Source organism: Macrotis lagotis, chromosome 1, assembly GCF_037893015.1.
Source record: "Macrotis lagotis isolate mMagLag1 chromosome 1, bilby.v1.9.chrom.fasta, whole genome shotgun sequence".
NCBI lineage: Eukaryota > Metazoa > Chordata > Mammalia > Peramelemorphia > Peramelidae > Macrotis > Macrotis lagotis.
This window is the reverse complement of record NC_133658.1, coordinates 622,015,177-622,032,599: the sequence shown is the minus strand read 5'-3', so window position 1 is coordinate 622,032,599 and position 17,423 is coordinate 622,015,177. Positions and strand designations below refer to the sequence as shown.

General features: G+C 36.2%; 1 protein-coding gene across 1 annotated transcript in view; it reads right to left on the bottom strand.

The window, feature by feature from the left end:
• RAB3GAP1 (RAB3 GTPase activating protein catalytic subunit 1) overlaps positions 1–16,586 on the bottom strand; it is a 94,723-nt gene extending 78,137 nt beyond the window's left edge. The window contains exons 1-3 of the mRNA XM_074215053.1: positions 16,513–16,586; positions 16,371–16,426; positions 12,020–12,095 (exon numbers count right to left, since the gene is read on the bottom strand). Coding sequence (XP_074071154.1) covers positions 12,020–12,095; positions 16,371–16,426; positions 16,513–16,530 — 150 coding nt within the window. The 5' untranslated portion in view covers positions 16,531–16,586. The remainder of the gene's footprint in view (positions 1–12,019; positions 12,096–16,370; positions 16,427–16,512) is intronic.
• Between the last annotated feature and the right edge of the window lie 837 nt (positions 16,587–17,423).

Here is a 17,423-nt window from a genome sequence, read left to right as displayed (position 1 = left end):
AGTTAGTAAAATATAATGGAAGAAACATTAGGTCTGCATTCAAAATACCTGTATTCCAACTCATCTTCAAACTACAAGCCAGTGCACTTGACTTTTGATTCCTAGCAGAATTCTAGAAAGCATTATAAAAGGAATAAACATCTAGTCATTACAGAGGGCCAACAAGGCTTAATAAATAGTTATACCGATTTAACCTCCATTTAAAACTGACAGCTCTTCTGTCCTTAAACTGGTAGATCAAAGTGGTAACAGCTAACTCAATTTTAGCATAGTGCTCTGGAAAGTTTCTCATCCTATTCTTACAGAAAAAGACGTTTGCTAGACAATAATATAAAAATACTTTGGGGGGGCGGCTGGGTGACGTAGTGGATAAAGCACCGGCCCTGGAGCCAGGAGTAGCTGGGTTCAAATCTGGCCTCAGACAATAATTACCTAGCTGTGTGGCCTTGGGCAAGCCACTTAACCCCATTTGCCTTGCAAAAACCTAAAAAAAAAAAAAAAAGCTTTGGAAGTGGTTACATGACTAAAGCCAAAGTTGCCATTAATGGTTCAGATTGGAAGGTCTCTGAATAGATCCTCAGGATGAATGACAATTTGTGAGACACCTTATATATAGGATATTTGTGAATGCGTGGGCTGGAGTAGACTGCCTCTATGCTCCATTCTAACATTATTTGATAGTCTTTGTACCCAAATTTCTTGAGTCTTGACTTTTTACTTCATTGTGTTACATGTGAAAAATTCTATCAGATTTACTAGGATTAACCAAAAGTTGGTCCTATTATTAAATATTCTCTCCTAAAGTCAAGTAGCTATCACACATTATACCTTTGTATAAATTAATTTTATCAGGAAGTCTTGAGGAAACGGTATTTTGAATAGAGGAAAGCAAAACAATTTGAAATGGAAAAAAGATTACAGAAGCTAGAGCAGTGTAAGACTGAAGTTGTCACTGAATTAAATTTTAATAAAGGTGAACCTTGCTACTGGGAAAAATGAAGAAAGCTTTTCTTTCCTTTTCTTCTCTATTTCACATGGCTACCCTTTAACTAATTTTAAAAATACTCTATCCTGGGGGGCAGCTAGTTGGTGCAGTGGGTAGAGCACCGGCCCTGGAGTCAGGAGTACCTGGGTTCAAATCCAGCCTTAGACACTTAATACTTACCTAGCTGTGTGGTCTTAACCCCATTGCTTTGCAAAAAAAAAAAAAAAAATACTGTATCCTGAAAGTTGATCAGAAAATCAGCTTCTTGAAATTTGGACTTTCTCCAAGTTAAGCTGCCAGATTAAGTTACAAAATCCTATTTAGCTCATGAAGCTAAACATAGCACTAATATTATTGTAGAACCTAATATCTTTTATATCTTTTACAAAAGAATTGAGGAATTCTAACATATAATTATTTTAGGTTTTATTGATGTTTTGATTTTACTTTACAAATATATATATATATATATATATATATATATATATTTTTGGGGGGGGGGTTTGCAAGGCAAATGGGGTTAAGTGGCTTGCCCAAGGCCACACAGCTAGGTAATTATTAAAGTGTCTGAGACCAGATTTGAACTCAGGTACTGCTGACTCCAGGGCCGATGCTTTATCCACTGTGCCACCTAGCCACCCTACTTTACAAATATTTACAGATTACCACATTTTCAGAATTCTCAAAACTTATCAGAAGTAACACTAGCAATAATGTATTCTCATCTTAAAATACACCATTTTATATCAAGAGCAACCCCCCCACCCAACCTTTCTACTTTTTAATGAACAAAATATATTTTCTCTTCCACTCTCTTACTCCAATAAAAAAAAATTTCTTAACAATGTATCATCATGCATTTATCCTATGGAGTCAACAAAGATCTTTGTACTAACTAGTTATAGCTTTCATGGTTTATTTTGGTGGTGTAGTGCTTGTATAAGGTCCTCTTGGTTCTGTTCATTTTTGTCAGTTTATAAGTCTTAAAAATCAACAGGAATTGGTCTTTTGTGTACTTTACTATCACTTCACATAAATCTAAATCTTATAAATCACCTTTTATCATTTCTTACAGTACAATAGTACACCATCATATTTATACCACTATTTATTTGGTCATTCTTAACTGATGGATATCCAAAGTTTCCAGTTTTTGTTTTTGCCACTACAAAAAGATTATAAATATTTTTGTACATAAAGGATAATTTCTTCATTTGATCTTTTTGGGTACTGGTCTAGCTGTGATACAGATGAAACAAGAGCATATGCTAGCTTTTGTGTATCATTACAAATTGTTTTTTCAGAATGGTTATACTCATTCACAGTTCTACCAATCCATCAATGTGGATTTTCCCAGGGCCACATCTAAAGTTTATAATTTTCTCTTTTTGGCCATCTTTACAACTCTGATGGATGTGAGGTAGAATCTCAAAATTGTTTTAATCTTTATTTCTCTAATAATTAGTTATTTGAACTACTTTTTTTCATACAGCTACCTTCTAGATTTCTATGCTTGAGTTTGTATCTTTAGTCCATTGATCAGCTGAGGAATGACTTTTTCTCTCATATACTTGAATCCATTCCTTAAGTCATCTTGGAAATGAGAACTTTATCAGGAAAAACTAGATTTTTTTTCCTAATTATTTCTTTTTCAATCTTGGCTTTATTAAGATTTGTTTTGGGGGGGGGAGAAACTTTTTTGTAATTTATGATGAGACTCTTATGTATCTATTTGGAGCTTATCTTAGAATAAGTCTGAGATATTGTTGGCCTAAATCTTAATATTGTTGTCCAAGACTTTGTCAAAAAGTGAGTCTTTATTCTAATAGCTGGGGGCTCTGCATTTAACTAAATATAAGGCATTAGATACATTTGCCTCTATAAGTATATATTTAATGTTCCTTTGCATCAATATATTTTTTAATCACTTACAGTATTTGATTACTGCTTTGTAGTACAGTTTGATGTGTGACAGAATTTGGGGAGATAGTATAGAAGAGCCTGGTGTGTTATGGTCCATGGAATCACAGAGTCGGTTTGAACAAATGAATGACAATAGTGTAGTTTTGACAGCTGGCAATACAAGGCTCTCTATTTCTTTTCCTTATTTCTCTCGATATTCTTGTCTTTTTAAATCCACATAAATGCATTATTACTTTCCTTAATCCTATGAAATAACTCTTTGATAGTTTGGTATGGCATTGAATAAACAAATTAACTTAGGTAATACAATCAATTTTATTATGCAAAGCATCCTACCCACAAGTAATTAATATTTTCCTATTTATGCCATTCCGTAAATGGCTGCTTATATTTGTATTTATAAAGTTCTTGCATTTACCTTGCAAAGTAGAACCAGTATTTTATATATATCCTGCAATAATTTTAAAGTTTTTCTTTTTATTTCTTCCTATTTTTATTGTTATTATGTAAAAATGTAGGTGATTTGTGTGGATTTCCATTATATCATGCAGGTCTGAGGAAATTATTTCAATTAATTTTAGTTGACCATTTAGTATTCTTTAAGTACTCTTATCTTATCTGCCAAAAGTGATAATTTTGTTATCATCTTTACCTATGGTTTTTCCCCCTCTTATTTTGTCTTATTGTTAAAGCCAGCATTTCTTGTACTATATCACACAGAAGAGGTGACAATGGACATCCTTATTTCATGTTGTGAATTTATTGGAAAGGATTCTAGCTTATCAACATTAAAAATAGCAGTTTTTGGTTTCATAGATATGTGTATGTAGGTAGTGTGTATGTATCTATACATACATTAGAAAAACAAAATCCAACATATACTATTTATATTTAACACATCTGAAACAAAGACCCACAGTTAAAAAATATGAGATTAGAAAAACTCTATTATGCCTCAGTCAAACACAGAAAAAAAGCAGGGAGAAGAATTATGATTTCAGACAAGGCAACTACAAAAATGGACTTAATTAAGAGATAAAGAAGGAAACTACATTTTTTTTGTTTTTGCAGGACAATGGGATTAAGTGACTTGCCCAAGGTCACACAGCTAGGTAATTATTAAATGCCTGAGGCTAGATTTGAATTCAGGTGCTCCAGGGCCAGTGCTCTATCCACTGCGCCACCTGGTTGCCCCAGGAAACTACATACTGATGAAAGATAATATATAAAATAAATTTATTTCAGCACTTAATGTCCCTAAAAGTCTTTGTATCAATTTAGACTTTAAAAATTTAACCGTCTTTAAATAGTTTAATTTATTACTATAGTCAGTAATCCTATTTCTATACTAAACAGAAATAATGATGAAGGACATCTAGTCTAATCTCCATTCCAAATGATATCTCTTGGTTTTAAATCACTTAAAATTGCACTGAGATTTGTAGGACACCTTGTATATGCACTCAAAGGCATAACTTCTAAATACTTAAATACTGGTCTCCTTGCTGTTTCTCTTACAAAATAAAATATTACATCTCCAAACTCCAGGCATTTTCACTGATTGTCCCTTGTGCCTGGAATATTCACCCTCCTCTCTGCCTCTTGGTTTTCCTGGTTTGCTTCATCAAGTTCCAGCTAAAATGTCATTTTCTACAGGAAGTCCTTCTTCATTCCCCTTAATTCTAGTGTCTTTCCTGTTAGTTATGAATCTCTCCTACAGATAGCTTGTTTGTATAAAGTTGTTTTCCTCACTGGATTCGTAAGAATAGTTGCTACCTTTTGCCTTTGTATCTTCAATGCTTGGCACAGTGACAAGCACATAGTAGTTGATTGATGCTTATTGATTTAAAAACTAAGTGAATTACAATGAGAAATACAGTTAAATAGAGAGCACATTAAAATAAAAACTTCACTTTATCTTCACTATTACCCTAGATATATTTAACCAAAACAGAAAGAAGTTACGGACTTGAATAGAATCTTAGGGAAATTGAATTATGACAGCTCTCCAGTGATTACTGAATGGAAACAGAAAGGAGCATACATATCTCAACTATGCATGGTACCTTTACAAAAACAGATTATGTCTTACGGCATCAAAAACTTAAAAAAAAGCAACTGGTCAAAATAATTTAATACTAACGAATTAGTGGTCAAAGAAAAATCACAGAATATTTAAAAAAGAAAATGACAAGGGGCAGCTAGGTGGCGCATTGAATAGAGCACCGGCCCTGGAGTCAGGAGAACCTGAGGTCAAATCCAGCCTCAGACACTTAATAATTACCTAGCTGCGTGGCCTTGGGCAAGCCACTTAACCCCATGCCTCGCAAAAATCAAAATAAATAAATAAATGAATGAATGAATAAATGATGGCAACAATTAAGACAATACTCTCAAAATTTGAGTTTGCAGTCAAAGAAATCCTAAAAAAGGTATATCTTTAAGCACTTTTCTCAACAAAAAGAGAGAAACACATCAATGAGTTGGTACTGTATCTAAAGACACTAGAAAAATCAATTTTTAAAAAACCCAATAAAATAGCAGAATAAAAGTTCTGAAATTTTCATTAAAAAATTTTGGAGCTCTGAGTTAACAAAATTAGTTTTTTAAAGGAAAAAACTAATAAGACAAACCAATAGTTAATTTGATTAAATGAAAATCAAATTTTTATCAATATCACAAATGAAAATAGAATTTTCAGTAAGTGCAGAGGAAAGAAAAGATATTATAGGAATTATATGTCCAACTGTATTTCAACAAAACCAACTTGAATGAGATAAATTACTAAAACATAATTAATAAGACAATTAAATTTAAATGGACAGCTAGGTGACACAATGGATAGTGCACTGGCCCTGGAATCAGAAAGGCCTGAGTTCAAATTTGACCTCAGACACTTAACAATTACCTAACTGTGTAGCCCTGGCTAAGTCATTTATCCCCATTGTCTTGCAAATCTCCCCCCCCCCCCGAAATTCAATGCAATCCACTCAATTTTGGAGGAATAAACTGAAAAAGCAATAAATGAACCTCCAAAACAAACATCAACATCCCACCACAAACCAAATGGATTCATAAGTGGATTCTATAGCATATTCAAAGAATTAGCTAAAGAGGTTAAAACAACATTTCACAAAGATAATACACTATGACCAGGATGGATTTATATTAGAAAGTCAAAAATTTTAATATTCTAAAAATTATGAACTTAGCCAAGCTGTGTATAATAAGATAAGCAAAACACCAAATTTCAATTCCAGAATCACATTTCCTTTCTGCTATAACCTCAGAAATTGAAGCTGGGATTCTTCCAGTGTTTACTCTTTCATAGATGGATAAAGTAGGAGGAATATACCTCAAAAAGATCAAAATAGGAGGAAAAAGACCTATACATACAAAAAAATTGGTGGTGGTGGTGGTGGTAGGGGTGGGGGTGGTGTGTGTGTGTGTGTGTGTGTGTGTGTGTGTGTCTTTCTGTCTCTCTGGGTCATAAGAAGACCTGGAAATTAAGGGGATGTCCATTAACTGGAACTGAAGAAAAAGGCAAACCATTCCAGTGTCCTTGTCCAGAAAGTGTCCACTACATGGACAGTATGTGACCATGAGTTCACCAAACTAAGACAAAAATTTGCTGCATGAATGTTGAAGAATCCCATTTCAAACCTATAAGGAAACCTATTTTGTACAAGTTCAGAGAAATCTGGTGACAGTTTTTAGCAACAACTGCAGAGTAAAGTGACCATAACCTAGACAATGATTTCCATTTAAAAAAACGGTAACATTAAGTAATATTATAAGACTTAAGACTGATGACCATCTCATGACAGAGATGATGGAATACTTAGGCAAAATAAGATACATATTTTTGGACATGGTCAACATGAGAATTCATTTTGACAAAGGTTTTTCCCCTGCCCCAATAGGAATACAAAGAGGTTGGAACCAAAAATAAATGTCTGACAATTAAAAAATTTTAAATTAAAAAGCAGGAATAAGAATTCAACATATATGATTGTGGGATATGGCAGTTAGGGATCAGGTACTTGGGCAATTGAGAAAGGTAAGAGAAAGGTTTTCAGATGTTGTAATGAAAAGGAGTATGAGAAATAAGATAATATTAATATTAGTCAATCCTGACAGCAAATCAAAGATGACAGCTTCTTTTTTTTTTTTTTTTAAGATTTTTACAAGGCAAATGGGGTTAAGTGGCTTGCCCAAGGCCACACAGCTAGGTAATTATTAAAGTGTCTGAGACCAGATTTGAACTCAGGTACTCCTGACTCCAGGGCCGATGCTTCATCCACTGTGCCACCTAACTGCCCCCTAGATGATAGCTTTAATGGGTAGTTGGGTTAACCTTGGCAAGAAGGAAGGAGAAGAAAATAGGGAAAGGAAGTTTTTTTGGGGGGAGTTATACCAGTCAGGGAGGTGAATTCTTATGTAAGCTGTTAGCTGTTCTTTTATAAAAAAAAGGATTTTTTTAAAGTTATGGACTATATATCTATATCTATCTATTGATCTATCTATCTATATATTTCCAATACTATAATTTCATTTATATTATGGGTGAAACAGATTTTTGTAGCCTAGTCTAAACATTTTTAAAAATTTATGTAAGGCAATGGGGTTAAATGACTTGCAGAATGGTAATTATTAAGTGTCTGAGGTCAAATTTGAACTCAGGTCCTTCTGACTCCAGGGCCAGTGCTCTATGCAATGCACCACCTAGCTGCCCCTTAAACATCATTTTTAACAATAGAAAAGTTTATCCCAAGTTCCAAGAAACTAATTCAAAAATAGAATCAGATAATTTGAAAGTTGGAAGGGATTATAGTGGCCATCTAGAATATAAACCATTAATAAGTTAGAGACTGCTCTGAATATAAAATTCAGTATAATATTCTTACCAAACAAAATATGGAAAAAGAAAGCCAAAAATGGAAAATAAAAGTCATAAGGAAATAAAGTATTGCCTACCAATATTTTTAATGAAATTAAAATACAAAAATTTTCATCACAAAATGCTGGCTTAAAAATTCACCTGGACCAAGCAGGATGTCACTTTTAGGGCATGTTTCAGAAAAACCTTGCTTAGAAAAACCATTATATATGTTATTAAACATTTAAAAGTCTATTACATGACAACCTATATGACTGCAAAAGGGAGTAGTAGATCAGTCATTTAAGAGAGAATCAGACAATCCAAGTGGTATACTAAGAAATGAAAATAATTGGAGGCAAGTTTCAAGCAAATATACTCTGATAGCTTTATGGAAAGGCCAGAATTCATTCATTTGTTATTTCAAAAAGCATGGATTAAATACCTATTATATGTTGGGCACTGTGCTACCAGAAAAACAAAAGACAAAAAATAAGAGTTCAAAAATTCAATTTGCAGGGAACAAATACAGGGATAAAAATCTAAATGATGATAAAAGACGAGAGGGTTGCAATCTTCACAGGTGAAAGACACTGAAATCACACTAATTTATCATCATCTTTATGAAAGAATCCATTAAAGTGCTTAATGACACAACTGAAGAACCTAACCTACCTAATTAGTGGGTCAAACAAATGTCCAAAGTTAGTTAGTTTCCAAAGGGTTAAATAGTGTCCCCTAGCAATTTACTCATTTACTGACATTAATTACTTTAGGCATCAGAGTAGCAATTCCCAAACTAAATTATACTACAGGCTACTACAATATTTAGTCTCTACTACTAACTGTTCAGTCTCCACTGCGGCTCTTAGAAATCTAGAACTCAAATCTTAACTTGGCCAATTATTATCTTGTAGATTTAGAAAAAGTTACTTCTTGGGGCAGCTAGGTTGCGCAATGGATAGAGCACTATGACCTTGGGCAAGTCACTTCATCCCTGTGACAGTTTCCTCAAAGGTAAAATGAGGGGGTTGGATTGAATCATCTTAAGGAACATGACCTCAAAACATGAAAGAACTGAAAGTTGAGAGGAACAAGAAGAGGGAAGGTAAAAAGGATCTGGACATACAAAAAAGCATCATAGAAAAGTAAATCTAACTGAAGTTAAAATAGCTAAAATATCCACAGAAACAAGAAACAGATTTATTTTTTTAAAGTTCACTAAATAATATTTGTCAATATACCAATTTAAGAAATCATTTAAAATATGTAAAATGAAATACTTGAGATAACAGAGGCTGTTTCTCTAAATCATGTCCTGTTATATAATATCTAATATTTATGACCATGAAATTTCTAATAATGATAACAATATTAATAGCCAACATTTATATAGCACTATGTGCCAAGTCAATAAGTTGCCTAGTTGTCACTAAACAATACATACATGCTCAAACTTCTCTGAAATTATCTTGCTAAAGCTTTAGCTGCTATTTAAGAGTAAATAAAAATAATGAAAAATTCACATTAATTTACTGAGCAGAGGTACTTTAAAAAAGTTCTAATTTAATTCTCCTGTCCCTTTGCTTTTTTATTATTATCTGTACTTATGATTAATTTTCAAGATTTTCTATCCTCCAATTCCTTTCTTAGAGATACTAAAAAAACAAACCCCCAAACACTAGCCACATCAAATGAGGAATAAATCAATTATCTAATATCCTTACAGATCAGTTATAGGAATAAAAATGCATTTTGTAATATAACCAATCATCAGCCTGACTTTGACTTTATCAAGGTAAACTTACAATTCAAATTTGTCATTTCAATGAGATTTAAAATATCAACATAATGCATTAAATGGGCATAAAAATAGGCATTCCATTTCGATATTTTTATTCACATTATCTTCCTAATATTTCCTCCCTATAAATTTAAAACACAAAAACGCTCAGGGGCAGCTAGGTGGCGCAGTGGATAAAGCACTGGGCCTGGAGTCAGGAGCACCTGGGTTCAAATTCCGTCTCAGACACTTAACAATTGTCTAGCTGGGTGGCCTTGGGCAAGCTACTTAACTCCATTTGCCTTGCAAAAACCTTAAAAAAAAAACCCCAGTCATTCAACCATAGTTGATTCTCCTTTACTTGCTTCAAATTTAACAGCTCATAAAAACTAAAATTAAATATATATGTATATATATACATATATATTTATACACATACATATTGATATGGTTATAAGAATCTATAATTGTTAGTTTCAATTTACTCAGGATCATACCTACACCATCCTAGACAGATTCTGTCCATTTTAACAATTTTGAGAGGAAGTTTCCCTCAGAGAATTTCACTAGCACTTAAAACCTAAATCTTAACTTTGAATCTAAATCCATTAAAATTATAGTTAACTTTCTTTTAAATTTATTCTCAGAGACAAGAACCTAATATCCTGTTGTCTCTCTCAAGTTTTAGAATCCGAAGTACTTTACTACTAGGTTTTCTTCATGGACATTTCTTCTCAATCTATCGATGAATTTTATGACTCTTCTGAAATCTTGCTGAGTCTCCCATTATCCTCTCAATTTCATAAGCCCAGATCTGGTCTTAGTAGCTTAAGTATCTAAATTCTTAAGCTTTTTTTTTTTGTCATAGACTCTTTTGGCAGATCCCTTCTCAATGGTTTAGTATAAAAATCTCAGCTAAATTTCAGCTAAAGGTGAGTGAAAATGAACTGATTTCATTATAGTTCCAAATGCCGTGAACTCTATCCACAGATTCCTATAGACCGTAAGTTAAGAATGCTTCATCTAAGGACGGCTAGGTGGCGGTAGCAGATAAAGCACCGGCCTTGGAGTCAGGCGTACCTGGGTTCAAATCCGGTCTCAGACACTTAATAATTACCTAGCTGTGTGGCCTTGGGCAAGCCACTTAACCCCATTTGCCTTGCAAAAACCTAAAAAAAAAAAGTTTCATCTAAATAGTATTGCGTATATAATTGGAGCTTACAATTATTCTGCTTTCCTTTTTATTTTAACTTAAATATAATGATGAATAATTCTATAACTCATGGTCCTATGTAATTTAATTTCTTCTATTGGTATACACTCAACACTTTTTGAATGTGTTTAAATAGTTAAAATTTGATATTAGGTTTATGTTTCAGAGTTTTAAGGAAATTTTTCAATTTATGCCAGAATTTAAAGACATTCATTATTGCACACCACTTTATACATGTCAATTAAACTGTGCTTCAAATGGGTCAATTCTTAGATTTTCTTTTGGGTTTTTTGCAAGGCAATGGGGGTAGCTGCTATAAATATATCTTCTCTAAATTACACTTACTGTTATATAAGAATTTCACGATAAAAGATATAAAAGATATTATTGATATGCAGAAAACCTAGATGTGCTTACATATTATTATCTTCTTAAGTGTGGATCGTTAAATAATTTTAAAAGATTATTTCATTTTCAGTTCTACATTTTCTCCTTCACCTCTCTAAAGTAGACTTTCCATTTACAACTCAGTTTTTAATTCTCATATTCTCAAATACACATATAAGCTAAGTATTGTCTATTAAGACAAAAAAAAATTGACAGACAAGTGTTATCTTCAAATGGGTGGTAGTGATGATAATAGTAGCAGCAGTAGTTAGACTATATAATTTTAAAGTTTGCGAAACATTATACATATTCATTTCATTTGATTCTCACAACTGTGAGTAATATGCTCTTATTATCCAGACTTTTACAAAAGAAATTAAAGCTTAGAGAGCAAGTTAACTTGCCTATGTTCACAACCTCATAGAATAGCTACAAAGTTACTGAATAGAATCAACAGTCAATGAGTAGTCAAAAAAAAGTTGTCCTAAAATTGCTAAGCGCCTTTATTTAATTAAACTAATAAAAATACTCTAAAAAATGTATCCCTAATATCCAGTAGAAAAAGCAGAGAAATAAAAAGTTTTTACTATTTTTCTCCACACATTGAGATTTAAGAAAGAAAAAAAAATCACCCACAACTCTTGCATTCTGTATAAAACTTTATTTTTTAAATGTTTCACAAGCACTTAACAGGGATTTTTGACTAGATTTAAATAAGCCTATAATTTTCATTAATGTTTAGAGAGATTACACATAATTTTAAATAGCTTAAACTTTAAAGATACAAAGTATTATTTTGGCAAATTAACAATTTAGAAATTTTTTTATACAGCAAATAACAAATCTGACCTTTTCAAGTGGCTTTCCCAATGAGTTTCCAATTAGTTTCCAGTCATTCAAAACTTCTTCAACTTTTGAAATAAACCTAGGAGGGAAAAAAAATACTTTCCAAACATGTCAACCCAGAATACTTTATTCTGCTTTAAAGAGAAAGAATTCTTGATAAAGATTTCATTTAATTACCTGAAGAGAAAGGCTAATCCTGTTTTCCTGACTAAAAATGAAAATGGGGCATAAAGAGGTTAAACAAATTCCCCTAAATCACTAATTCTTAGACAGTACATTACTCACAGAAACAAAAATAAAAATAAATGAAAAGTTAATTCATCTTTCTTTTTAAGAACCAATGATCAATTTACAGAGAACATCCTTATTTAAGTCTCTTAGCTTCATAATTAACCTCGGCATTACTGTGTAAATGTTATATGTAAAGAAAGTTATTTGCCAAATCTTGTGTATCTACTAACACATCAGTTGCCAAATCTCCTGTTTCATTCCCTTACTCAGGCTTCAAAGATTTCTAATAGGTGGTCCAGTAGATAGAGCACTAGCCTTGGAATCAGGAAGACAGGAGTTCCAATTTGGCCTCAGACACTTGATGATTACTGTTGGGCAGGTCACTTAACCCTGATCACTTCACATCCAGAGCCTTCTCCAGTTTCCTGATTCCTATCTGGTCATTGGATTCAGATGGCTCTGGAGGAAAGTAAGACTGGTTGGCAACTTTAGCAGGGCACCCTCTTGCTCAAATCCAATTTATGTGCTTGTCAAAGAATCACTTCCCCTGATGTCATCATCTTCTTCCAGGATGAAGGACAAATGTCAGTTGCCTCTGGGATAAAATATAAAATTCAATTTGGTTTCTAAAAACCTTTTTTTCAAATTAGCCCTATCTTCCCACACTCTACAAACTAGCCAGTCACTGACTCAGTTCCTCACAAAGCTAATTTCAATCTAAATTGAATGCCTAAAATTTAACCACTTTACTTAACATAATCTCAATTATCTATGGAAAAACCAGATCTTCAAAAGTTAGAATACATTTCTAGCCAAAAGAAGCAAATTATCAGCAATACTAGCAAATAGGACATTACTCTCAATACCCAAAGATCAGTGGTGGTAAATAAATTTACTTTATAAAACTGGAGTCAAACAATGATTATGAAGAATAATTTAAGACATCAAGTTTTCCATTTCAGTGTACTCTGTATGTGTGTACATACATATGTGTTACTGCATTTCTGTTGTAAAGCAGTAATGAATGGCAAATTCTGGGTTACAGTTTGTCATCTGAATGTAGTTGTCTCCTTGAAAAAAAGATTACTGGTCAAGATTAATCTAATTGATTCTAAATTCATGATTCAGGTAATTGAAAAAATACAAACTGATTTCCTTCAAAACAATGACTAACAAGCACCAAAAACAAAGTGAAAAATCAGAATTAATTGATGTGAAAATCAGTATTTGTAGTAATTCGAGCGGTATTTAGTTTCTGGAGAATGTAGACTACAAATTTTAAAAACTGCAATATCTTAAAAAAAGAAAAATTATTTCCTCAGCTCTTTCCCAGAAAGATATGTGCCTTTAGTTAACCTTTAAAAAAATATAGTCAACAATTAATCAAGAAGCATTAAAATGTCTGTGTTTACATATATGTACATGTAGATTATATGCATATATATGAATATATTAAGACGAAAATAATTACTCAAAACAATCCCAAGGATTGAAAAGACTTTTTTCCCACATATATGTATTTCCTAATATTTTAAAACTTCAATTTTATGTTAACTTTTCCTATGTAAATTTATTACTATAAGCTCATAACTTAATGTCCACACTCTAAGAGAGATAGTTTTTTCCCTATATAATTACCAAAACTATCAACTAAACCATGAAAGGGCAATAGTACATTTATCTGAGGAAAAATGTTTTCATTCTTTTTAAATGATCAGTGATTTCCATTTCTAAATCTTTAACTCCAGGGCATGGATATGCCATCATTTCAAACTCAAAATCTTTCCTTTAACAAAATTGCTTTTCCAACTCTCATATTTTTCTATCGGTGGTGGCATGAAATCTCGGCTTCATCTTTGAGACCTCACTTCTATGTCCAATTTGTAAATAAACTGTCAACTGAATTCACAAATATTTGAAGTACCTGGTTTGTGTAAAAAACCGGGACAAAAAAATTAAAAATTTAAGTCCCAGCACTCAAGAAATTTATTTACGAGGGAAACACACTTCACATTAATGCATTTATCCTGCCACCAATCTGGTACAGCTCCTGATTCTAACAACCTCTTGAAGCTGATGCCCCTCCCTCTCCAGTTCTTTTCTTTCTCCAAAGTAACCTTCATGTAAATACAAAATAATCTCCCTACAACATCTTTTTTATGCTATAATGGTACAGATTAAGAATTTTAATTGCCTTTAATTTTTTTACACGGTTTTTAAAACCCTTTTATCATCTGGTTCTACCCTATCCAATTTTATTGATCACTTCTCTTCAATAACTTGTTCCATGAGAGCAGTTGTCTTTATTATCCCAGGTCTCCAAATCTCACCTTCCAACTAGTTTCCCTACCCAAATCTCATCCAGTGTTCAAGTCATCTTCATTTGTTTTCTAATCACTGCAGCAAATAATTTTTTTTTGCATTTCTACTGAGTACCATAGTTTTAACTGAATATATTCTCCTTTCTTAAACGTCTACATCATGTGTAGTACTGACTTTGGAATTTTTCCTCCCCAAAGGACAACAGATTCCACACAAGCTGGAAAGACAACAATTAGTGGAGTGGAGAAAGGAGACAATAATGATGACACTAAATTTGTCTGTTACCTGAGGATTATCCTGGCTAAATTCAGAAATTTATCACCAAATTGTTCAAAAGATAATGAATTTTTCAGCACACTGATTCTCAAAGGCTATCTGCTAAACCAATTATGAGTTATAACCTGCATTAGGAAAATGTGAAATATTTATGTTTTACTGTAATTTCTCCAAATACATTATAAGCTCTTGATTCCTCAGAATCAATTCTTTGAGCTTCTTCTTTATTTCTTCTACATTACTTAGGATGGGAAGGGTATACTATAAGAATTCAATAAATGAGAGATGTCTTTTTGAATTCATCTTGGAGGTATCCTAAACAACCATTCTAGAAGGGATCTTTTGATGCAGGACTATCTGCTTATTTCCATCTTCTCTCCTAACCAACAATTCTTGAAATGCTGCATCTGGATAAAAACTGAAAATATGGTAGGGAGAAAAAAAAACTTTATATAAAACAGGGAAAAGAAAAATGTTGTAACCTCAATCAAAGCTATTCATAAAAAATCAACCTTCCAAATATTTCAATAACATAGAAGTTAGATCCCCACAGCTATTTATTGGGAATTTGACATGAGCAAAAGCAAAAGGAGCAGCGGCAGCAGCAGCAGTAGCAGTAGCAACAGGAAGGAACGGGATTTTATCCATAGCTGAAAGACAACTTGAAATCAAAGGAAAGCATTCAGCAAGCAAGACTGCAGGATTTTTCTGATCCCCTTTAAGGGAAGAGAGAAAAATCGCAACAGTCATCTGAAGGAAGTCCACCTCCTCCTGCAAAGGGCACACCAAAAAGGAAATAAGAACAATAATAGTTATTTAAGATTTACAAAGTACCTTCTTCACAAAAAAGTCTGTGAGGCAAGCAGTATGGGAATTAACAGCCCCATTTTACAGATGAAGAAACTGAAAGGCAGTAAGAGTCCAACACTCTTGACACCAGCCTGAAAGGGCAATGTGGGCTAACAGCTTCGAATAGAATGAGTTTTGAATGAAAAAGGAAATAGCCACATGGCAAATTATGAAGTTGCTGGTGTTAAAAAGAGGGGAACTGGGGCGGCTAAGTGGCGCAGTGGATGGAGCACAGGCCCGGGAGTCAGGAGGGCCCGAGTTCAAATCCGGTCTCAGACACTTCATAATGACCCAGCTGTGTGGCCTTGGGTAAGCCAATTAACCGCATTGCCTGGCCAAAAAATAAAAATAAAAAATAAACAGAGGAGAACTATGGGCTATTGAGGGCTGCAGAGGGCTCTGGGGCCTGAAGGGGCCCCTTTTTTGCAGCCACGTCCGCCGAGAGGTTCAGGGCTTGGCCCAGGCCCTGCGAGTGCCAAGTGGCAGCGCCAGGATGCCAAGCAGGAAGTTCCGGCTCCCTCCAAGTCTTCCCCAAAGTCAAGTTAAAGTGTCCAGAGGGGGAGGGGAGGAGGGGGCGGGGAGGACCCCGGGGGGGTGCATTGGCGCAGGAGCCGGAGGGGGGCGGCCTGGGGCGGGGTTGGCCTGGCCGGGCCGGGGCGGCCACTCACTCACTCACCTTTCCCACTCGGAGGCGGTGGTGAAGTCTGTGATCTCAAACACCTCGGACTCGGGCTGCGGGGGGAACACAAAGAGGTTAAGCGCGGGGGGCGGCGCGGCGGCCGCAGGGGCTCGGGGCAGGCGGGGGGCAGAGGCCTCACCTCACTGTCGGCCGCCATCTTGGGGACGCTGCCTCGGGCCGGGGGCGGGGCGCGCGGCGCCGGGGCGCGGAGGCTGCCGGGAAGGGGGCGGGGCCCGCGGCGCCGGGGCGCGGAGGCTGCCGGGAAGGGGGCGGGGCGCGCGGCCGGATGCCCGGGGCGGCCCTCCCCCGCGCCGTGCCGCCGCGGCTCTAATTTCCTGGGTTTTTCCCCCTAATTTCACAGTTGTGGACGGAGAGGGGAAGCTTCACGCGGGGTTGGGCGCAAGGTGGAAGAGAAGACGAGGGGAAGCCGGGGCTCAGCCTTTCCCACGGGGAAAGGGAAGAGCGAGGATAGCGCCACTCCCCCCCCCCCCCCCCCCCCCGGCGTCGCCTCGTCTCGTAAAATGAGGGCGTTGAAGCGCCCTTTGATGGGACAAGAATGTGCCCGGGGCGAGCTCGGAACTGTCGCGGCTTGTGCGGCGAAGGGTTAAAAGCAGCCTTCCGAGCCCGCCACGCACTGCCGGGTCCGGGCCGCGACAGCCGGCGAGCTCCGATGCACGGTGCTGGATGGGTTCCGGGTGGAAACACGGGCGTCCGCGCCCTCCCGTGCGCCCAGAAGCCTGGGGCCGCTTGTACTGGAAACTGCCAGGAGCCGAGGAGGGGGGCGGCCGGAGAGCCCCGGGCCTGGAGTGCGGAGGCCCTGCCTTCCGATCCGGCCCGGCCCGGCCCTGGAGTCCGGAGGCCCTGCCTTCCGATCCGGCCCGGCCCGGCCCTGGGGTGCGGAGGCCCTGCCTTCCGATCCGGCCCGGCCCGGCCCGGCCCTGGGGTGCGGAGGCCCTGCCTTCCGATCCGGCCCGGCCCGGCCCTGGGGTGCGGAGGCCCTGCCTTCCGATCCGGCCCGGCCCGGCCCTGGAGTCCGGAGGCCCTGCCTTC